Source organism: Polypterus senegalus, chromosome 12 (assembly GCF_016835505.1).
Source record: "Polypterus senegalus isolate Bchr_013 chromosome 12, ASM1683550v1, whole genome shotgun sequence".
NCBI classification, from domain to species: domain Eukaryota; kingdom Metazoa; phylum Chordata; class Cladistia; order Polypteriformes; family Polypteridae; genus Polypterus; species Polypterus senegalus.
Genome location: NC_053165.1, coordinates 89,491,808 through 89,516,400, shown reverse-complemented (window position 1 = coordinate 89,516,400; position 24,593 = coordinate 89,491,808). Strand labels below are relative to the sequence as shown.

Genomic DNA, 24,593 nt, shown 5'->3' with positions numbered 1-24,593 from the left:
GTGGCTGCAGGTTTTTCTTCCAACAAATTTCTGTAATTTATTGGACTCTGAGCCTAATTAAGTGAGTCGTTATTTCCCAGTTTCTGTGTTTTGGAGTCGATGTAGAAATTACAAACCAAGTTTGGTATATTTTTATTAAAATGTAATAAGCAGTTATATGGGGAAAGTTGTTAACAGTATTTTCCACCTAAATTTCATTCTGCTTTTCCAGGTGTTCTGGTTGTTTGATTATTTACTGATTAGTGGGTTAAAGAGCATTTATAGCTTTACAAAAAAACAAATACTTCTAAATGTCTTTATTAATGTAAAAATTACACTATTTTTTTTTTTTCTGAATGCAGAATAAGAGAAGAGTAAAAAGACCAGCTAATTAAATGAGATCAGTTGTTATCGATGATTATCACCGATTACGAACCTGGTTGGAACAAAAACCTGCAACCACAGGAGGCCCCAGGACCGAGTTTGGGAACCACTGCTCTAGAACATCTCCGGAGAGACCTGAAGATGGCGGTTTACAGACAGTTCCCATCAAACCTAATGGAGCCTGAGAAGGTCTGCCAGGAAAAAGGGAATAAACTGCCCCAATCCAGGTGTGCAAAGCCTATAGAGACTTACCCAAGAAGACTCGACGCTGTGACTGCTGCCAAACGGGCTTCTACAGTGTACTGAATTTCAGGTCTGAATTATTCCATGAATAAGAGATTTCAGTTTTTGATTTTTATTCAATTTGAAAACCTTTCTGAAAACTTGTTTTCACTTTGTCATTATTGGTTATTGAATATAGACTTATGGGCACAAATAACCAAACATCCGTTTAAAATTGAATCTAAAACACAAAGTGGGGGGGGGGGGAGGAAAGGGACAATTTTTTATGAATTCACTGTACTTAAAGTTTAACAAAAAAAAATTTGGATGTGAGCGTCAATAGGCTTTGCACCCTAGAAACCAAACTACCCAGACTATTCTATAACATTTCAGTAAATATTTACTTCTGATCATAAAGTAGGTCACTGCACTAGCAATTGACGAGAAGAATTTATAATGAACTGCAGTGTTACAGTACTTCAGGGTTCCTCTAGAACACCTCTTTCTCTTGCACGATTTTGTTCCAAAACCAATCGGCACATCATCATCATCTCATAACAGGCTTATTTTTTATTTTTCTGTCCAGCTGTTTCAGCGCTAGACCATCCTCAAGAAACTGTGACACACAGACAGACAGACATCCGTCATCGAGATATCAATGTTTTCGGTATCGCGGTACCCTAACACGTTGAGATCCATCAAAAACCGGAGATCAAAATTTTTGACGAATCTAAAGCTTTCATTCCTCCCCCATAGAAGATCGGTTATGGCGGGGGAGACACAAAAAAAGAAAGTTGTAAGCAATCATCAACTTGTAAGGCACCTTAACAAAGGTGTCGGCCAGATTTAAAATATTAATTAATAATCAGTGGCTCCAGGTTTTTTACTGCAGGGAGGCTGTCGACTGAAGTTTTTCCTTTTCCTCTTGTCCTTGGTCAAATGGCCAGTTCTTCTCTTGGCGTGATTATTTGATTACATTTTAGCCAAGTTTATTATACTTAATTGAAATAGATAAATGTGCTTATGTGTGTATATGTTTCATAATTATATATTTATTGTTTTTCTAATAAGTCATATTGAGCTTAAAAACCAAATTACAATCCAAGACATTTCGATGTAATCAGTATAACAAAGGAAGATTGGGTGGGGGGAAAAAAAAGCCAATGAAAATGCATTCAGTCATAATCAATAACTGAAGCCCCCACTGCCAGTGAATTAAGACAGCCATGTGAACAAAATTATTCCCAGATCGTTAAACTGAACCATGCTGGTAGTGCCCATGTTCTGGGCAAAGCAAGGCATGAAAGTAAAATTTGCAGAAGAGTCCTGACGTGTTCATGTTGTCTCACACATGCAAGTAAGAATTTCACTGCACTTCAATACGTGCGACATTATTGACCCTATTTACATTTAATGAGAAACAATTAAACAAAGTTAATTAGCAGTGACAACTGGACACTGATTAGGAAATGGGTTAGAAAGAAAACCTGCACCCACTGCGGCCCTCCAGGCCTGGAGTTTGACACCTGTGCTTAAGAGTGTGTTAAAATTAGGCCTAAATTAAGTGCGACTGGTGGATCAAGGGGCGGCACGGTGGCGCAGTGGTAGCGCTGCTGCCTCGCAGTTAGGAGATCCAGGTTCGCTTCCCGGGTCCTCCCTGTGTGGAGTTTGCATGTTCTCCCCGTGTCTGCGTGGGTTTCCTCCGGGCGCTCCGGTTTCCTCCCACAATCCAAAGACATGCCGGTTAGGTGGATTGGCGTTACTAAATTGGCACTAGTGTGTGCTTGGTGTGTTTGTGTGTGTCCTGCAGTGGGTTGACACCCTGCCCAGGATTGGTTCCTGCCTTGTGCCCTGTGTTGGCTGGGATTGGCTCCAGCAGATCCCCCGTGACCCTGTATTCGGATTCAGCGGGTTGGAAAATGGATGGGTGGATGGATGGTGGATCAAGCCAAACATTAAACACTTGTGCGTCCATCCAGCTGCCTTTACCAAATAAGACGACTCAAACTTATGGCCTGAGAGCTTAAGTTTATCTCGCAGAGAGCGGGCTTTAAAAGAGATGAGGAGTAGGTGGTGAAAGTATACAGCAATTAAAGTCAAAATAAAAATTCTAACTTTTACTGCTTCCTCTGTAACTCATAAGAAAAGTATTAGTGGATTGTTTCAGAATGAGGTGAAACTCTTCTCATTTTTCTTTGTGAATTAAAGATAGTTGCCAATACAGTGAGCATATGTGAGCAGGTGAATAAGAAACTGTTTGATAATTTCATTATACCATTTGTAAAAGCTACAGCACATGAGTAAAGATGACAGGGGAGACGGTTTATGGAAAGATATTTTTTATTGATGTTGCATTCCAGCCAAATCTAGACTTCTAAAAAGTCAAGAGACTGTATAAGATAACATGCCTGATGAAACGGCTTTGACAGAGCAATTTGCTTTAGCATTAAATACTCAGGAGTACAAAACCAAAAGCCAGCATAAATGGCTGTTTGATAAATAAAATGTACATATTAGTGAGCAGCTGACTGCCTTTTCTTTTTAAATATAAATACAACACAAGCTGCCAGGTTGAAGCAGGAGTCATACAAATAAGGTGTTTGCTGGTGGCTACAAAAGCTCCAGATTCTTCAGCAAATTCTCCTCCCTAGAATACAGAAAAAAAGAGAAATGGTAATGTCGCTACTGCTAAAAGACAACAAGATTAAAACGTTTCTTCTGGCTTGTCTTTAAGAAGCAAAATGCATAGCCCACAAAAATGCAAGTGTGTACACATTTATACATAATAACTTTATATAACCGATAGCTAGCTAACTGCTTAGCTGCAGTTCAGTTACCGTCATTCGTCATTATTCAGTACTAATCTGTTCTTGAAAATGGGATGGAAAATAAAAGAAATTGGATATTGAAAAGCTATTATTTTAAATAGGAAAAATTATAATGCATTCCCATCAGGAAAACTCCAACTAGTTTCCCAAAATATCGCTGAAATGTTAAGATCTCTGTAACCAGTAAGCCTTGATTTCCTCGTGATATAAAACAGATATTTAAGTGTTAAAGGCGTCATTAATGGGACTCTGCATGCACAAGGAGAAGGGTAGCCTCTCAGGCTGAACAGCACGGTGAATTTGGCTCATAGCAAAATAGAGTTATGAAAACGCACTTTCCATTTTTTTTTTTTTTTTTACTTCTTTAATCCCTGAGGGGACAATGTCTTTTTGCATGACCTTTAGGGGTTCGAGCATAAGGTCCCTTTCTTGTTAACCACGTTTTTGTTTAAAAACCACAGGCATTAGTTTCTGCTTTCACCTTTTATCCACCCTAATCTTGCGTTTTTAAATTCCCAAAAATGGACAACTTTTGAAAACCCTCTCCACATCCATTTATTTCTGAAAATGAATTGTGAATGAAATCCTACTAGTGATACTGTGTGACCACGAGCAAGTCATTTCACCTGCCTTTACTCCATGGCGGGGGGGGGAACAAAACAAAGGAAATGTAACCAATTGTATCATCCTGGATAAAAGTGTCCGCCAATTAAGTAATTAATAATAAAAGAAAACACCCTACACTGTAGACAGGGTTTAACTCTAGATGTGAATGATTCTCTGTTTATATTGGTTCTTAAGCTGCTCAATGGTGGTAATTTAATCAAAATTGTAAAGTGCGTTAAAAAGACCCCTTGAAAGTATTTCTGTTGGTGGAAATTGTTTACACGTTAAGAAAACCACCAACATCTACAAGAATCGCTTGAGCAGATCCACAAAGTAAATGGGAGTACAGTATTGGCAACACAGCTTAGAAGAGTGGAAAGGCTCACTGCAAGATTACTTACTTACTCCCTACTGTTTATAATGCGTGACTTTTCCAAATATGGGTTATAGGATTGCTTTTTATATATTGTTGCTCAAATAATGCATTTTTCTTTTGGAAAAATATTTGGAAGGTTTATTTTTATAGTACGGGGTGGCACAGTGGGAAGTGCTGCTGCCTCACAATTAGGAGACCTGGGTAATGTAAATGAATGAGGGCGGTGATGCAGTGGTGGCGCAGCTGCCTCCCAGTAAGGAGATGTGGGTTCGCTTCCCGGGTCCTCCCTGTGTGGAGTTTGCGTGTTCTCCCCGTGTCTGCATGGGTTTCCTCCCACAGTCCAAAGACATGCAGGTTAGATGCATTGGCGATCCTAAATTCTCCCTAGTGTGTGGGTGTGTGTGCCCTGCCCAGGGTTTGTTTCCTGCCTTGCGCCCTGTGTTGGCTGGGATTGGCTCCGGCAGACCCCCCGTGACCCTGTAGTTAGGATATAGCGAGTTGGATAATGGATGGGTGAAATGTAAACTTTTGAAAATGCAGGCTCTAATATCACTCTTGTTTTGTTCCTGTTTATTAAGTAACCTTTCTCTAATTGGATCCTGCACTTTGCAACGTCTCATTTCCTGATTGGTCAGCCTTCACGGAGGAAAACCATATTCCAACATAGCAGACGCAGAAGAGTTGCTTTCCATGGCAGTTGTGCTGCTTACCTGTACCTACATTGCGTTTTGTTCGGTTTGAATGCCTCTTACATGTGCTAAAGGTAAATAATTTACCGGTCGTTACAATTTTGTGATGAATCCCATTGGCCGGTTGGTGTTACCACACCCCTTCAAAGATTTTTCCGCTGATGTGCACATGCCCAGTGTAACCAAAAGGATATGTCATTGTATTTTCGGTCATTTTTAGTGTGGATGGAGATACTTTCATAAGCAGTGTGAAAACACTAGTGTGGACTGGGATCATTAGCAGTGTGGATGTGGCCTTAGTTATTATGTGCCTGTGCAGTAGCTGCATTTATACAAAGTGAGTAAAGGCACAAGAGTAGCAGGGAGGGGCTCTGAGTGCATGGGCACCAACAGTGGTATACTTGCTTGCACAAGTACACTCGCATGGCGTGACATTCAACATTTATTTCCTCCACGGGCATTCATATAAAATGCCCTTTATAACCAACAAAAATGCCCTGACTGAGAGGTGTTACAGCAAAAGATCAGAAAAAGAGGGATGACTGTGCTCTGGATTGTTACTTAACTAATCATTTTATTTGTATGATTTGTGCTTTACTTCTTGGACCAGGCCTCACTATAAAGGAGTGCTGCCTTTGCTCTTATCATTACTGCCTCTGTCATACCAAGCTGGGTGTTATGGATGGTATGAGTGTCAAATAGTCACCCTCCATTTAACTCCACCTTTGCCAAGACAATCCAGCAGTTTTCTGTTTCTGCAGCAATGTCGCCAATTGGCTAACATAACTGAACAGAATACTCAAATCACAAAGAATATATCGGGCAAAGTACGACTTTGAATTTCAGAAGTCACTATAAACAGTCTGAAGCCTCACCAGAGCAGACATTTCAAACTTGACATTGTGTTGAATGTCTTATTCCTGTGTGTGCTCCTCTCCCGCTGTATTCTGAACATATCCATTTTACCGACCAATGAGGAGACTAGATCCATGAGGACTGACTTGAGGTCATTGATGTTAGGTAGAATGCCTAGAGGGGGCTGGCTGGGTGGTCTCGTGACCCCTGCAGATTTTATTTTTTTTTCTCCAGCCTTCTGTCCTCCCTGGCCATCTGATCTTACTTTTATTCTATGTTAATTAGTGTTCCCTAATTTTAATTCTTATTTATTTTGTCTTTTTTCTCTTTCTTCATGTAAAGCACTTTGAGCTACACTGTTTGTATGAAAATGTGCTAAAGAAATAAATGTTGTTGTTGTAGAATTAATAGAAGTGCATTGTTGGTGATGGAACAATGTGCCTGCCTTACTATAGGGAGAGACTCACTGAATGGCTGAATATATCTGAATGACTTTACTGGTAGGGTGGGGCGAAGTATGCGACTGAATCACTTGACGTGTGTATTATGGGACATGAGTAACATGAAACTTTTTATGGATGTTTTGATATAGTTTGCACTTGCCCAGCATCAGCTACCATAGACCCCTGTTATATCAAAAACTATTATCTCCTTTCTGCAAGAAAACGTAATTTTTCAGCAATCACTACAAAGTACATTGTGCAAGTAACATATAAAAAAAATATTGTTTTGGGTTGAGTATTCCTTTAAGTAATGAACAACTGCAGGACTTCACGTTAAGGGTTTGTGTTTGGATGGTAACACAACCTTTTACCAGTAGAAATTTAGGGGAAGTGCATTTAAGACTGAAGCCAGGAAGTAGTTCTTTACACAGAATTGTGGGATTCTTCAACAAATTACTGACTTATGGAGTTAAACCTGAAACTTTGAAAACCTTTGATGAGATATTGGAATAGCTTAGCTATTACCGTATATACTCGCATATAAGTCGGGTCTTGAAACCCGAAAAATCGATCATAAAATCAGACCCCGATTTATATGCCTGTTCAAAAATGTGACACTCAATTTTATTTATTTATTTTTTTTACATCTTCCTGCCTCCTCCAATCTCGCACCAGTTTCTTAAATGCATTGAATTTTGTTGCAGCATTGCAGTTACCAATTTTTTCCGCTACTTCAACGACGTTAAATTTAAAACCAGCTTCATATTTTCTTCTGATTGAATGATCCATCGTAGATAAGGGATGTTCTTACAATAAAGGTGTATGAGGGGGTGAGATACCAAAAAACACAAATCAGTGCAAATGTTGCTTCAGAATAGTTCAGCTATTACCGTGTGGTCATGTAAACACAATACAAAGAAATAAAAAACGGCCGTGTGCTCCATGGTTACTCTCTCAGGTGGGCGTTAGCATTTCATAATCTCTGGACCAATAGCATGAGTTTTCCACATTTGACTTATACAACTGACATTATAAAATACCAGAAATTATACGGTAAAATCAAGTCCAGACTTATCTGCGGGAGAACTTAAAACATAAGTATATACGGTAGATAAGTAGACAATCTTGATGGACTGAAAGGTTTCCTCTTGTTTGTTAGATTTCTTATGTTCTCTGAAAACTAAACTTTTTAAATGTCTTTATTTGCACCGAAGTAAGAACATTTACAAAATAGTGTTGCTATATCTATTTAATTCTTCTGAACACCACACTGCTAATGCTGTACTGTACAATGTGAATCTGCTCTACACATTATCTATCTGATGAATTCCGACACTGACGCTTTTTGCCCTCTGTTGTCTGTTTTGTAATTGCACCCACAGATTAGTCTGACGATGGATGGGTCCTCACTGTGTATGCTGCCTAAGAGGTGAGTTTTTTGTTAAACGCCTGCCTTCCAAGTGTCCATTTTTCACCTGAGATTGAAAGTATGTTGAAATTTGATGATGTGCGCTCATTTCATAACTCAGACTTGAAAACCTTCTCTCAGTTTTGCACAGACAGGAAATACATTCCCTTCCATGTTTTATATTAACAAATGTGACATTCTGAAGAGTTCTTAGCAAGCTTGTACTGCCATTCTATACCATCATGAACATACAGTGAAGAACAGAAAGCCATCACTCACCTCAAGAGCTGAATTTGGTTTTGTATCTGCTCAAAGACAAAGCTGTACAGTTCATCCTTTCTTAGAGTTCCGTCTAGCTGAACTGAAAAAGTAAACAAAATGAACGGCATTATATATGACCTTAAAATGGGATTCTGAATATATGTTTAAAAATACACATACAGAGACAGTGACTGGACCAGGAGCTGATCTGAGAACTAGAACTTGTAAGGCAGCAGCGCTGACACTAACCACTATAGGGTTGTCCAGATCTAATTATGCAGTTTTTATTACGCTATAACTTATTAAGTTTATTACATAGAAAATCACCTGAAAAATCCCGGACCATCGAGAAGTGTGCGAACTGACAACATGAAGAATCGTCTTCATGCCGAACTGGAATCGTCCCTGCATAAGTCAGAGTCATGCAGACGATCTGGATCTGCCTAATTAGATCTGGACCACCCTGTACATCACTGGGCTGCTCTGAATATGTATCTATATGCTGCGGCCTGTAGTGGGCGTAATAGAGCAAATAGCACTGTAAACCAGTCTTCCAATGTCTTCCATTAGTCATCCCAACCAGTGACAGTGAGCAATAGTACTGTATTTTAAATCACAAAATACAATTAAACTAAAATTTATTATATTAGTATATAATATATATAAATTATTATGGCACGTGCAATATGTTCACCTTATGTTTAAACATCCTACTGTTTTTGACAATGACATAGTACCTCATAGAGTTGGAAAAGGTGTAATGATGGCACAAAACGTCACCACTAACTGACTGTTGTTCCCTCTGCAGTGGTGTGTCACTTACCCCCCTAAACCCCCACCTAGCAGCTGTGCTCCCAGAGATGGTAATGTCAGGTTCTACCCCTCCTCGGCTGAATGGACGGCTGCTTACCTGAGTCGGAGCTTACTGGACGGCTGCATGTGCTGCCATTGCTGTTCTGCCAGCCCTCCCCACAGTTATACTATGTGAGACAGCACAGCTGATAAAGTTATGTAAGACTCTGGGAATTCCAAACAGTGGGTTCCACTGCTCCAATTAAAAAGCCAGCCACTGGTTAAGCTGCTTACTGGTGATTGGACTTACTGCTGGATACACTGGGTGAAACATGCACCAGAAAACACTAAACGACTGAAAACAGCGATAGAGTGCTTGGTGAGCAGTATTAGTCCTTCAGCATTAGTGACGGTTGCTATGTGTTGAGTGGTGTCAAAGTTAGTTTGCTTCTTTCATAAGTCAAAAAAAGTGGACGGAGTTACATCAAAATGAATTAAAACTCAGTTGAAAATAAAAAAGTAAGTTTACCTACGTATGTGCATATATATACAATTTCACCTGTATACCCTCCCTGTATGTACTTGCCATTATTTGTCATCCATTAATTTTCTTACTACCCAAAGACCTTTAAAGAATAATCTTGTCAACTGAAACTTGAACATGACATTAGAGGGCACACCCCTATCCCCATACCCCCCACGCCCCATGACTTCCAGCTAGAGATATCAGTAAGTCTAACATGCAGCACATGTCTTTGTGTTGTGAAAAATAAGTGTTAAGTTATGCGTCCATTCATCTTCTAAATCTGTTCTATCCTGACCAGGGACACTGGGAAGCAAGCACAGGGCATAAGGCAGGAACAATCCCTGGACAGGGCAGCAGCCCACTGCACAGTGGACACACAGACACATGGGCCAATTTAGCATCACCAGTCCACCGAACCTGCATGCATTTGGAATGTGGGAGGAAAATTTAGTGGACATAGGGAGAACACGCAAACTCCATGCAGGGAAGACCCGGGACGTGAACCTCAGCCTCTTTGTAGCAAGGCAGCTGCGCCACCATGCTGACCAAGAATATACACGTGTGCTGGAATTATTTATGCTGTGTGTGTTCTCAGTACCTAAGTAGCCGTTTTAACTGCTTCTAAAATTACAGATCATGAACATTTGAAAGTAACAAATCCGTTAGTCAGTCCTAGGTTTAGTCCTGTTAAGCCACCAAATTGATTTGGGTTCAAAATGGCTTTTCCACGTATGCACAACCCCAATGCATGAACACAAACAGGTTAAGAGGTGGTGATGTTAAGGAATAAAAAAAAAAAAAATCATGCTTACTGTACTTACCCACATCAACACAATTATCCTCCATAATTCTTTTATGTTTCACATACATGGGCCAAACATGGCCATCAAACAGACCCGGTGGATCAGGCACCAAATAATTTCTTGAACTAAAATAAAATAAAACATACACACAGTGAGGAATACCGGGATGAAACAAATCCGAGTGAAAAAAAGACAAGTTAAAAACAATTTTATTAAAAGTGCAGGTGTCCATGTACTGACCTTCTCCTCTTTTTACATTCTTCGTATGGAATGGAAAGAAAAAAACGCTGGTTGAAAACTTCGATCAGAGGTCTGCAGAAATTAAAAAGGCATATGCTCAGACTGAATATTTTTAATGCTACATGTCCGAACTGTATGTAAATGTATTTTCTTTAAAAGATTTTTAAGCACAAAAATTGTTAATTATACCATATAATGCATAGTGTAATAGAAAATGTAAAACAAATGTAAAAGCTGCACACAATCTCTCTCTCTCTCTCTCTCATCGGCTTTCCACAGGAGGAAGCTGGGTTGAGAGGAAGGTATAGTTTTGAGGGAGAGTCCCTCTGCGTGATGCACCGAAAACAATGTACAGTACAGGGAGAGACTGAACATCTGCGGAAATCATCGACGCGCACAAACCAAAAGTGAAACTGGCTTGTTCGCATACCGAGTGTGTGGTCGTGAACAGATACAAAAGTTTGGCAAACGTTTTGGTCGTAACGCGATTTGTACGTGTTCTGAGACATTCGTGAACCGAGGTTCCACGAACGTAATGGACTGCCGTCCCATCCCAGGATGGTTCCAACCCTGCAGCCAGTTTTGTCAGGACTATTGATTTATTTAATTGATGCACTGCACTGTTTCACCTTGGAGTTGTTTTATAAAAGCACTAGCACTTTATACCGTACTCTTGGGCTGAGACTGTTTGTGTCCTCATTTGCCCTGGCTCATCTCAATTCATGACTATCAACGGTTTCGGGATCAAGTGTTGCCAGGGACTGCAGAGCCAACCCATACTGTCACAGGCAGCACAGGGAAACAATGCATGTTGGGCCAACTGGATACTCTAAATCACTCCAGTGTTAGGGGTGCACATGTCTGTAGTTGATACCCAACTTGCATCTGGTGTTACTGGATAGTCCGTCACGCAGAACCCCAAATTAGATTAGGAGGGTTTGAGAATGTGTGTGTGTGTTATCCCATCAGTTTTCTTATCCTGCTTATGCAGAACAGGATCCGAGGAGGCTGTAACCTATTCCAACAATCTTTGGTCGCAAGGCAGGAATAATCCCTTGACAGAGCGCCAGTCCATCACAAGTTGAACACCCAGACACACATATCTATCAGGGGGCAGATGAACATCGCCAGTCCACCTAATTGACATGTCTTTGGACTGGAGCCCCAGTAGGGAGAACCAAGAACTTGAACTCCAGTCTCCTTGTTGTGATGCAGTTGCACTACCACTGTGCCACCCCTATATTCTGTTGTGTTCATTTATATATGACACACATATTCATAATGATATTATATACTCATACATATATACTTCTTAAAAAAATACCCAGATTGTGTTTAAAGGGAACTCTAAGTGTTTGAAGAAAATAATCACATACATACAATCTTTTGAAGAGTCAAACTCTCAACATGTATTATCTTCTTTGAACTAACTTTAGATGCAGTATACTTGCTATAATTTAGGAAAGCAGCAAAGACTTAAAAACTTTCCACATCATTAGGTTGTAGAAATAAGGATTCAAAGTTTAACTTTTAGTTACTCGCCTGTAGGTGTAAAGCAGAAACCCCTCCACAATAAGAATATGGACACTTTCATCTTCACCATGAGATCCCGGTAGAGTTTCAGCATTAGATGTGTTGTTCACCCCATGCGAGCGTTCAAACTTCACTGGATTTTCGACCCATTGGCGAATGGTGGCCACCATTGCCTCCATATCCAATGCAGAGATGACTGTAAATCGGAATTCATAAATAAAGCAGACACTAATTACGGAGGATAGTTCAATTGAACCTAATGGGTTTAAGTCACAGACATTTCATAGTATTCACATTATTCATTATCTTAAAACTATTTTAAAACTTACTGAGGGAAAAAAAAAAGAAGAATTATGAAATATTCACTCAATCCCCTGTCAACCAGCTTGGCCTGGGTATGCTAGATACCTCACAGCTGTAGGCCGAAATCCCACCTCTGGCTGACTTTGCACCGGAACAAGTCTGTACTTTAGCAGTAAGTGTAAAGTCTCATAAAAAGAAGCTTTGGGTTGATGTTTGCAAATAAAGGCACTATATAAATGTTACAGATTTTCCTGCTGGTATGCTACTGCTTTGCTTTTGTGTACAACAAAACTCTAATAAAAGCTTATAGGAGAATGAAGAGCATGAAGGATGTGCCGTATCTGTGCAGACCTGCTCCAGACCATGGAGACTTAAGTTCTTCATAAGCAGTTTTTGGTACTAAATGCCTGGCCACCTATTGTTCAGATTGGATGCCATAATGATATGTGTCCATTTTTTTTTTTCTTCAAGTAATACCTTATTTAAATTGACTGAATTTAATCATTCATTTATTATAGGGTCACTTGAAATTTACACTTAATGGGCAGACACTGGAGGCAGGCCATGAAAAAAAAATGTTTTTAATAATATTTATAAGTGAATTTCAGTTTTGAAAAGGACAAGAAAAGTGTGTTTAACTTTATAAAACATTGTTTAAATCAAGAGTTCCCAAACTTTCTTCGGCCACAGACCCCTTTACCAAAAACTTTTAAACCGTCGACCCCCTAGTCGAACGGCTTTTCATGTCTGCACTTGCTTTGATACGTTCGATAAGACAATGCACAGACATGTTTGTGCTACATGTATTTTCATTTAATGACACATTTTACCTTTTCATTCGCAAGTTTGGTATGTAATGTGTTTTTATCAAAAAAGTGTTTTTTTAATTATTTTACTTCTTAATTAGGTACCTATTGGAAACATAGATATTTTGAAGTAACAAACAAATAGCAGTAGTAAGGGGGGCTATTTTTGCTGTTGTTGACCCCCAAATTTTTTTATTGAAACTGTCGACCACTAGAAAGTTCAAATCAACCCCAGGGGGTTGATAGACCACTTTGGGAACTCTTGGTGTAAATGATGTGCAACTCCTCTTGCTAAAACACCTTGGCCAAAAGTAACAGTACTATAAAATTCATCCATTATTCAACCCGCTATATCCTAACACAGGGTTACAGGGGTCTGCTGGAGCCAATCCCAGGCAGCACAGGGTGTAAGGCAGGAAGCAATCCCAGGCAGGGTGCCAGCCAACTGCAGGGGACACAGACCCCCACACCAAGCACACACTTGGGACAATTTAGAATCGCCAATACACCTAACCTGCATGTCTTTGGACTGTGGGAGGAAACCCACGGAGACTCGGGAAGAACATGCAAACTCCACGTAGGGAGGACCTGGGAAGCAAACCCAGGTCTCCTTACGGCGAGGCAGCAGCGCTACCCACTGCGCCACTGTGCCAACCCTTACTACAAAATAAACCTTCCAAATATTTTTCCAAGAGAAAAATGCATTGTTTGAGCAACAATAGATAAAAAGCAATCATATAACCCATATTTGGAAAAGTCACTCATTATAATAACTCTTTGCATTTATATAGCTCTTTTCTCACTACTCAAAGCACTCAGCAATTGCAGGTTAAGGGCCTTGCTCAAGGGCCCAACAGCGCAGGGTCCCTTTTGGCGTTTACGGGATTCGAACCGGCAACCTTCCGATTGCCAGTGCAGATCCCTAGCCTCAGAGCCACCTCTCCGGTTTAAGGGATTAAGTAAGTAATCTTGCACTGAGCCTTTCCACTCTCCTATGCTGTGTTGCCAATACTGTTCTCCCATTTACTTTGTGGATCTGCTCAAGCGATTCTTGTAGATGTTGGTGGTTTTCTTAACATGTAAACAATTTCCACCAACAGGAATACTTTCAAGGGGTCTTTCCCCGCCTAAGGGGTAATAAATCGGCACAACTAAAGTGATAAGCCACACTTCAACTTTGGCCAAAAGAGGAAGGATTTAAGATTAGCCTTATCTTTACGCACTTTACAATTTTGATTAAATTACCACCATTAAGCAGCTTAAGAACCAATTTAAACAGAGAATCATTCACATCTAGAGAGAAACCCTGTCTACAGTGTAGGGTGTTTTCTTTTATTATTAATTACTTAATTGGCTGACACTTTTTTATCCAGGATGATACAATTGGTTACATTTCTTTTGTTTTAACCCCCCACCCATTTGGAGTAAAGGCAGGTGAAATGACTTGCTTGTGGTCACACAGGATCACTAGTAGGATTTCATTCACAACCTCAGGGTCTGAAGTCCCAAGTCTGAACCACTACACTAGCCAGCTTAGTGAGTTTTATCTTAAAAATATAACAATTTACAGTAAGTGAACATTTTGTGAATGCCTTGGGAAACTTGTAAGGTGACCTCCCAAAGCACTAATAAGGCCAAAGCAATATAACAAAAAATTATTATTAACAAAATAAAAACACAAGGAAGGGAAAATACCGAGAATTCAAGTAACAAAGTAGATAAAAACCCAAACTCCAGCTCCTCCTGTGAGCCGAACTATACAGGTCTTACATCTTTATCAGGTGGGGTGCCTTATTCAGTTTCCCACGCCTAAATTACAGTACAATCCTGCTGTCTTCACCTTCTGCACTTTTTACTATTGAATACAGTTGAGCCCTCACCCTCACCGTAGCAAACCTCCTAACTCCAACTTTTCCAGAAAGGGTTTTTGTGTCCCACAGTTGACACCCAAGGTCCGAACCAGACTCTGAAACATCAGGGAGTCTGAAGCCCCAAATGTACCTCCACTAAAGGGCTGGACAACTTCCAGATTACCTATTCATTTTAAAAGGTGGCAGGGGTAACCACAATGTGCCACCCATGCTTGTGTGCTTGCCAATTCATTACTACATAAAAATAAACCAAATTGAAAAGTCGGATGTTAAAAACAAAAACATTGTGACCCTCAACAGCTAGAGTGGTCTATCCTCCTTTTTAAGAAGAAAGAACAGAGGAATACTTAAGCAGCATATCAGCAATATTTTAATCCTGGCCAGATATCTTAAAACTTTATAATTCTCAAAATAATAAAAAGTCAGTCAGTCATTTTCCAACCCGCTGCTATATCCTAACTACAGGGTCATGGGGGGGTCTGCTGGAGCCAATCCCAGCCAGCACAGGGCACAAGGCAGGAAACAAACCCCAGGCAGGGCGCCAGCCCACCGCAGATAATAAAAAGTGTAGTGCTTTATTTGTTTTTTTTTTATTCTAAGCCAACGTTACCCATTTCCAAAACTGGCCTATCCTTGTTGTGAACGCTGAGAGCCAGAGTCCGTTTGAGGTCCTGGCAGAAAGCTTTATTTTATATAGTGCCTTTATAAAGTGTGCATCACCCACAGGTACCTTACATATACTGCATAAGTACAATTGTTTTCATGGGGAGAGCAAGTCAGCAGAAGAAGACGACCCAGCAGTCTTTAATTTCTTCCTGTCCAGCTTTTGGGCCACTAGACCACACTATCTGCATTGTATTTACATATATATTATGAGATACAGAGACTTAAATATATAGTAATTAAAAAATGTTTACTTCAAAACAGCCCAGCAGCTTACCATCATACTGCTTAAATCCATCTTCACCAACTCCAATTTGATCTTGGGGCTGAAATAAACATCAATAAAAAATACACTTGTGCAAGGTCTGGCATAAAGCAAAAGTGTCTTTAGGAATGCTATGGAAATCATGAATTTTTTGCTGTTAGGTGACAGCTACTTACTGTATGTATAGTTAGTTAATTATAGCAATATTGTTAACTATGTAATTTTACCATATTTAACTCAATCCTAAAAAAGAATTAGTCTGTAATGTTCATGCAGCTGAACTTAATTTCTTTAGTGTGTGATTTGGAGACTTCTCCAACCCAGGATATCTTCTAGGTAGCCCACCACCCTGTAACAGGATATGCACGTCTGCAAATTGAATAGATGGATGGTTTAGATTTGGCGGTGACTGGAAGGAGCCGATTACCAGCACCAAATAATACCAAGGAGAGAACCGTTCCAAGGTGGTCCGTCAGTTTATTACTGAGCATATTTGCATGCCTTAAATAAAGCATGTGTTTAAATGGTGGAACAAAACTGAAATCACTGAAAGAAACAAAAACACACAAACGTCAAGCTGAGAACAGGACAAGGTACGCTTTCAAATAAAAAGTTGTTGTGTCAAAATGGGCCTTACAATGGACTGGTGTCTTATTCATGGCCGACGCAAACGTTCTATCTAATGCTGCCTGGATGGGCTTCTGCTTCTCACTAGGTCCAAAAATCGTTATATTAAAATGAAATAGCAAGTAGCATTAATAATTTTTCCCCTAAACAGTAAAAAAAAAAGAACGGTCACGATTACTAATCTCTTACACATCACCGTGGTACAATTTTTTCCACACTTCTACAACATGAATGACTCAGAGTCACGTTTTACATTCCGCTGTGTTAGCCAGGGGTTCTCAGTCACAGCCCTGGACGATCTCAGTGGCTGCAGATTTTCATTCCAACCAGTTTCCAAGTTAGAAGACTGTCCATGCTTATAATGAAATTTATTATGGCCTGGTAGTGCTTTCGTTCATCCAAGACAAACATTAATATATTGTCAAGCAGGTGTCCTCAGTTGCAGTCCCGGAGGGATGCAGCGACTGCAGATTTTCAGTCAGTTCCAGCCCGCTATATCCTAACTACAGGGTCACGGGGGGTCTGCTGGAGTCAATCCGAGCCAGCACAGGGCACAAGGCAGGAAACAAACCCGGGGCAAGGGTTGCAGAGTTTCATTTCAACCAATTTCTTAATTAGAACCCTTTCATTTACTGCTAACACAATGTGTTTTTTGGGTGTAATTTTAGTTAACTCACTTATTACAAGGCGGCACGGTGGCGCAGTGGGTATCGCTGCTGCCTGGCAGTAAGGAGACCTGTGGGTTCGCTTCCCGTGTCCTCCCTGTGTGGAGTTTGCATGTTCTCCCCGTGTCTGCGTGGGTTTCCTCCCACAGTCCAAAGACAGGCAGGTTAGGTGCATTGGCGATCCTGAATTGTGCTTGGTGTGTGTGCCCTGCCCAGGGTTTGTTTCCTGCCTTGCGCCCTGTCTTGGCTGGGTTTGGCTCCAGCAGACCCCTGTCACGCTGTAGTTAGGATATAGCAGGTTGGATAATGGATGGATAATCACTTATTACAACCGAAAACTCTTTATTGCCTATTTTAGTTTCTTACATCTGCTTTTTGGTTTTCATTTTTTTCCAGTTTTCTTAACCAGCCACAATAAATAAATAAAAAAAAAATGCGAATAAGAAAGAAGCCACCAACTTTCCGGCTAAGTTGGCTCCATTTACCATGGTGAATATTCATGATGAATTATCAGTGTTTAGAGAAAAAAACTGGGATTATGAAGTGCAAATCTCTTCTGGTTCACAAAATGCATAGATAACGTCCTCAGGAAAGAAAACTCTATAATGTAATTAAAATCTGTCTCGGATGAATGAAAGCACTGCCAAGCCATAGAATTGAATACTAAGTTTCATTACCAGCAAGGCCCGTCTTTTATTTAATAGGACACTTGTTGAAAACCTGCAGCCAGTGTGGTGGTCTCCAGGACCGTGATGGAGGACCCCGGCACTAAGCCGTATTGGCTATGTTACGTGTACCACAGCTGAACAACTTTTGCTTTCATGGTGAACAAAGAAAAAGGATGTAGTGCCTTCACCGAGTGAGCACCATATCAACATGCATCTGAAGCGTATAGACGTTTCAAGGTAGGGTTGTAATACTCGCTGCACTTGGCGCAGGAAGAGTGGTAATGTGTTGCATATTGATTAGCACATGCAAGATAAGAATGCACAAGACAATAACGAACCAATGAATCTATAACTTTACTTTCCATTGTGGTTAAGCAGGTGCTTTAAATGTCAGGCAGCAAATCGGTGTATGTGGTTGAACCAGTCACCTTGCACTTTACAGTTCGGCTAAAAGCGAAGCTATTTTTGCCAATATAATAAGCACCACAGCCTTTATACTGATGGTACTTTCCATCCATCAATCGATTTTTTTCAAACTTGCTTAGTTCATACAGTGTTGGAGATTGGGAGTTTATCAATTCAACAAGATTAAAGCCTGAATGGAAGGTGAATCCATATTGTGGCACACTCCTGTACATAGCCACACTTAATCCCATCTGGCCAGTTGAAAGATGCCAGACAGTCTATCAAGATAGATGCAAGAGAGAGGATTCATTTTAGTTAATGATCTTCCACTGCAAACCCCATTCTGAGCCATTTTACACACTTAAAAATAAAGGTGCTAAAGTGATGGCACAGAAGAGCCTTTTTTTTTTATTATTCTCAAAAGAATTATCCTCATGAAGGTTCCAGAAAGGAGCCTTTGTGTATTTAGAACCATAACAGGCTCCATAAATAGCTGATAACGATTTGTGAAATGCTAATGGGTTCCTGATTTATAAAGGACTCCCGCTGAATACAATATTCCAGGCTTTGATGGTTTGTTATTATTCTGCAAGGTACCCAAACAGACATTTAAAAATGTCCGTTGTGTCCACATATTAGGAACCTGTACAAAGCCCAAATGTAAAGAACCCCTTTCCCAGAATGAAATGCTTCTTTGCCAAGCAATGGTTTTCAAGGAACTACACAATCCAGTCAAATGCCATTAAGGGACGATTATTTTTTAAGAGTGCAGATGTGCCACTTGTTTCCATATTTCTACAATCGCAACACTTGTGGAAGAAGTGACCAGCTCAAGGTCAAATAATGATTCAGGGGTGCGGATTCAATAGAAACTTTGTGTTTTATAGCTCAGAGTATTAAACAGAAGGCATGCAAATATAATGTCAATAAACTGGTATCCTTACAACCCTTAGCCATGCACAGGATTCCCCATACCAGATCGTTGTGCCAATTTGGAGCCCATTTGTTTTTTATTAATAATAATACAAAAGTCAACATGAGTAAAACTTTTTAACGCGGGTCGCTGTTAAAAGTCGAAGTAAAATTAGAGACGTGCAGACTATGTGAATTATAACTTTCTATATTTACTCCTCACGCTCAAGTTCGCCATGCTATATTTTACATATTATAGACGAAACTCAAGGTCATCCTAATTGGCTTCCTTACAAATCTGATTCAAACACATTGTTGTCTCCGTTTAACAAACAATACATACGGTACAACTAATAGAAAATGTACGCTTACCTTAAAGAAGTCATCCTGGTGCACCACGCAGCAGTTCGGCAAGCTTTTAATCAACCTGTTGGTGAGGGTCGTTTTCCCACCGTTTGTTACGCTGAAAAGAATTAAGGCAAAAAAAAAGCAGTCATAATTGAGTAATAAAAATGACAGAGTAATGCGAAAATAGGAAAATTCGTCTATATAAATATTTATTCCAAAATGTGTTCTAACATGGCGATCGGACAGCTTCGCGCCGCCCAACATTGTAACAATTGATTAAAACGCAAGATACAGGAAACAAATGAGCCACCCGTGCTGTTGTAAAAAATTATCAGAGGCCTCAAAGGAACATGCTTAAGATTTTTTTTTTCGTTAAATCACTTCCCTAAAACTTAACATCCAATAATCAATCATTTTACCGGTAAAAGTCATACGCGATTTAAAAAGCGACCTGAATAGCCACGCGATGGAAGAAAAGCAAAGCTTCTAATTCTGTCTATAATTTTAAATTCAATCTGCCTTTTTTAATTGTACACATTTCATTTTCACCATTCTCATGGCGCCAGTTCCACGTGTATAATGGCAGACGAGCCTAGCGCCCTCGCCCTGTTCCAGCTTCATGCCAAGCTACTTTGTCGCTGCCAGTCACTCCGCGCTCCCTTTCCATTCGCAGTTCAGTTCATTCAGTAACTCACCCGCCAATCCCAACGATGTACTTCATTCTGATGGTATCGATTTCACCGAGTGATGGATTAGAAGTGAACAGAACACTTGAAAGCCGAAAATATATCGATCTTGGGGATGTCCGGGTGATGAGGACGGAGATCGAAGCGAAGAAAGTTAAAAAAAGGGAAGGTAAAGTAAATGTCAACTACTTATTTGCTCCATAGCTGTAAGCGACGGTGGAGTAAATTTCGAGGTGTCACTCGTCTGCAGCACTGTGGCCGGAAAGAACGGCTCTCCTTGCGATCCCTCGCAGATACTGTAGCTCGGGAACTGATTGGCCACTTAAATATGATCGTGCCTCTGCGTCACGGCCAATGAAACCCTAGACAAACCGCCTTGCCTTCTCTGTTATTTTTTTTTTTTCGTTCAGTCACACTCTGCTATTTATATTTTCACTGTTTTGGTAGAGTATTGCCAAGTCGCTGTGGATGACATTCCACTTGCACTGACCAACCCCGAGGGTCGCCAGTGGGCAGTTCAGCCACAATCGGGTGTGTACGCTTGAGCCAGACGAGGAAGGGAATACATGTGTGCTGCTGTCTGTCATGTGCTTTTGTACAAAAGCTTCTTTCACGGCAGTTAAAAAAAGCGGAAAAAGAGATCGATCGGGAGGACACATGTATCGCCCCTGTGCATTCTACGAGAATAAATCGAATTCCGAAAATGACAAATGGGTAGCTAAAGACAATTTATTATTACCATTCGATAAAACCCCATTTACATTTACTACTTTATAAAGACTAAATCATTTTAATCAGCAACATCTTTTCAGCATTCCACTGAGCTCTCTCTGCCTGTTGTAATTATACCACACAAAAAGTAAACAACAGTGGGTGCAAGATCAGATCCAAGGCTAGACCGCAGTGCCAGCCTATTCTATGTCACACCCACACTGCCAAGTGTCAGCGTTTTCCGCTGTCTGAGAAGTACTAGATGGCTGAATGAAAAACAAATCCAGGGAAAATAGCATCATTGTTTGGATCTGTTTTTCATCCATCTTCTTGTAGGATTGTAGGTAGTGGCTGCCTGCTCTACATTAACATTTACTTTATTTGCATAGCAAACATTTTTATTTTACATTAACATTAGGTTTCCTCCCACAGTCCAAAGACATGCAGGTTAGGTGCATTGGTGATCCTAAATTGTCCCCAGTGTGTGTGGGTGTGTGTGTGTGTGTGTGCCCTGCGGTGGGCTGGTGCCCTGCTCTGGGTTTGTTCCTGCCTTGCACCCTGTGCTGGCTGGGATTGGCTCCAGCAGACCCCCGTAACCCTGTGTTAGAACACAGCAGGTTGGAAAAATGACTGACTGACTTAGCAGATGCTCTTAAGTGACTTACAGAAAAGGTCAAGATAATCAAGTAACATCAGCCTGTTTGGGAACAGGACAAAGTTACAAAATTGATAAGTGAAAAGCTCAAAACAAAATATAAGCGAGTTACAAATCCCAGATTTTCAAAACCTAACAGCTACCACTTAGAAAATCTTAAGGAAGTCTTCAAACGTTTCTTGAACACAATATGGGAGTCAGAGTTTCGAATGGAGGTTAACAGCTTGTTTTACCAACCAGGAGCTACACATGAAAAGAGTCTGGACTGAGATTTGATACCATGCATAACTGGCATCAGTTGACACCATTCATTAACAGACCTGAGTGGTTGAGAAGCGGCAGAGGAACTCATGAGTGTCTCCACAGGTATTGGTGCCGACCCATTGACTGCTCTGTAGGCAAGCATCAAGGATTTGAACTTGACACGTGATCTTACAGGGAACCAATGTGGTGGTCTGATAAGAGGAGTGACCTGTGCCCACCTCAGCTGGTTTGAATCATCTGTAGTGGCTTGGTGACACATGCTGGTACTTTTGACAGCAGAGAATTTCAGTAGTCCAGACGTGACCAAAGCCTGGACCAGGAGTGACACTGCTCTGTCAGAACACTCTGATCTTAGTGATGTTGTGGAGTGAATCTGCAGGACCGAGAGACTGTAGAAATATGGTCGTTGAAGGAAAGCTGGTCATCAGTCACCACCCTAAGGCTGCTTACAAATTTGGAAGGAGTTAGTGATAATGAGCCGAACAGAACAGAGATGTGGTGCTGAATAGATAGAGACGAGCTGGGATAACAAGAAGGTCTGTCTTTGTCAGGTTGGGCTGGAGATGGTGTTCCTTCATTCTGGTTTCAATATCACTGAGACATGCAGAGATTCTGGGTGATACTGTGTGGTCCTCAGAAGGGAACAACGGGTACAACTGTGTATCATCGGCATAGCACCGGTGTCTATAGAGAGGATGAGAGGGCCCAGCACCAATCCTTGGGCTTCCCTGGTGCACTCTCCTTGCCTGTAAACACAGTACGATCTGCCCAAGTGGTGGGACTCAGACCACCTGTGGGTGGTCCCAAGTGATGCAAAGGTCAGAGAAGGTGGTAAAAGGGGTACAGGGGTTGACTGTGTCAATCTAGCAGGATGAGGGCAGATGACATGTTGGTTGCGCTAGAAAGCCATAACATGCTGACGATGGTAAGCAGAGTCGTCTTGGTGGAGACTTGACTGTAATGCTGTTCTGGGATCATTGCGGTGATTCTAGCTAACAAGCACGAGACAAAGACTACAGATAAGTGAAGGAAACTTTGCATGGAGCGAGGTCATCAGTGGAGTCCCTTAGGGTGTCTGTCCATAAACTGTTATTTTATCTGATTTTTTAATGACATTAATTCTGGAATACCTGTAGTTAGAAAACTTGTGAAATTTGCAGATGGCACAAAGATTGGAAGGATGGTAGACACGGAGGAGGCTGTAAAAACAATTCCAGAAGACTTGGACAAGCTTCAGAATTGGGTGAGCGCATGGAAAATGCAGTTTAATATGCAACACTGCAAAGTGCTACACTTGGGCAAAACAAACATCAGTTATAAGAACAAGATGGGAGACGCTGTCCTACAGGGAGTAACCTCTGAAAGTATTTAAGGGCTTATGTTGACACAACATCTTCATCATCAAAGTAATGCACAGAAGTGATTACGAAGACAAATAAAATATTAGCTCATATTGTAAAAACTGTAAAGTTTAGACTTTATAATGCACTAGTAAGACAGCATCTGGAGTTTTGCGTGCAGTTGTGGTTGTCACGTTGCAAGAAATGCAGAGCAGCCCTTGAAGCTGTGGCAGAGGAGAACAACCAGGTGCATCCCAGGGCTTCAGGACATGTCCTACTGTAACAGATTTATAGAATTAAACCTGTTTATTCTCGAGCAGAGGAGACTACACTATATTGCCAAAAGTATTGGGGACCCCACTGAATTTCGGTGTTCCAATCACTTCCATGGCCACAGGTGTATGAGCTCGAGCCCCTAGGCATGCAGACAGCTTCTACAAACATTTGTGAACGAATGGGTATCTCTCAGGAGCTCCATGAATTCAAGCGTTGTATCATGATAAGATGCCACCTGTGCAATAAGTCCACTCATGAAATTTCCTCACTAAATATTCCACAGTCAACTGTTAGTGGTATTATAGCAAAGTGGAAGCAATTGAGGAACAACAGCAACTCAGCCATGAAGTGGTAGGCCATGTAAAATCACAGAGTGTGGACAGCGCATGCTGAGGTGTGCAGAGTCAATAGCTTCAGATCTCCAAAAGCTCAAGAGCAGTGTAGCGTAGAGAGGGAGCTTCATAGAATGGGTCTCCATGGCCAAGCAGCTGCAGCCTAGCCTTACATCCCTAAGTGCAATGCAAAGCATCAGATGCAGTGGTGTAAAGCCCACCGCCACTGGACTTGAGAGCAATGCAGATGTGTCCTCTGGAGTGACGAATCACACAAAATCCAATGGACGAGTCCAGGTTTGGCGGTTGCCAGGAGAACAGGACTCACCTGACTACATTGTGCCAAGTGTAAAGTTTGGTGGAGGGGGGGATTATGGTGTGGGGTTGAGCTTGACCCCTTAGTTCCAGTGAAAGGAACTCTTAATGTTTCAGCATACAAAGCCATTTTGGACAATTTCATGTTCCCAGCTTGGTGGGATCAGTTTTGGGGATGGCCCCTTCCTGTTCCGACATGACTGCACAGGCACCAGTGCACAAAGCAAGGTCTGTAAAGAAATGGAGGAGCGAATTTGATGTGGAAGAACTTCACTGGCCTACACATAGCCCTGACCTCAACCCGATTGAACACCTTTGGGATGAATTCGAGCGGAGATTGTAAGCGAGCCAGGCCTTCTCGTCCAACATCGGTGCCTGACCTCACAAATGCTTTCCTGGTCAAAAATTCTCATAACCACACTCCTACACCTTGTTTAAAGCCTTCCCAGAAGAGTTGAAGCGGTTATAGCTGCAAAGGGTGGGCCAACTCCACATTAAAACCTATGTGTTAAGAATGGAATGTCATTAAAGTTCAT

At 41.0% G+C, this 24,593-nt stretch overlaps 1 protein-coding gene and 1 long non-coding RNA gene across 3 annotated transcripts; one reads left to right on the top strand and one right to left on the bottom strand.

Annotated features, from left to right (window-relative positions):
• Positions 1-347: 347 nt before the first annotated feature.
• LOC120541327 lies at positions 348-8,942 on the top strand. The gene is made up of 3 exons (XR_005635988.1): positions 348-676; positions 7,765-7,811; positions 8,860-8,942. It is a non-coding gene; the product is annotated as an uncharacterized LOC120541327 (long non-coding RNA).
• On the bottom strand, positions 2,908-20,463 carry mibp2 (muscle-specific beta 1 integrin binding protein 2). Of its 2 annotated transcripts, XM_039772837.1 has the most exons (8): positions 20,174-20,463; positions 19,503-19,593; positions 15,866-15,914; positions 11,955-12,141; positions 10,413-10,484; positions 10,191-10,297; positions 8,070-8,151; positions 2,908-3,232 (listed from the first exon to the last, which is right to left on the bottom strand). In XM_039772837.1, exons 1-8 carry the CDS (start codon positions 20,197-20,199, stop codon positions 3,196-3,198), a joined length of 651 nt encoding a protein of 216 aa, XP_039628771.1. In that variant the 5' UTR covers positions 20,200-20,463; the 3' UTR covers positions 2,908-3,195. The 2 variants fall into 2 exon arrangements, with proteins under 2 accessions (XP_039628771.1, XP_039628772.1); XM_039772838.1 differs by lacking the exons at positions 15,866-15,914; positions 20,174-20,463 and having other exon boundaries at positions 19,503-19,591.
• Positions 20,464-24,593: the final 4,130 nt, after the last annotated feature.

Coding starts and splice junctions, on each gene's coding strand:
- mibp2 (XM_039772837.1), bottom strand. CDS start 20,199: ATGAAGTACATCGTTGGGATTGGCGG. Junction 19,594..20,173: donor TACATCGTTGGGATTGGCGG/GTGAGTTACTGA, acceptor AATTCTTTTCAG/CGTAACAAACGGTGGGAAAA. Junction 10,298..10,412: donor GAATGTAAAAAGAGGAGAAG/GTCAGTACATGG, acceptor ATTTTATTTTAG/TTCAAGAAATTATTTGGTGC.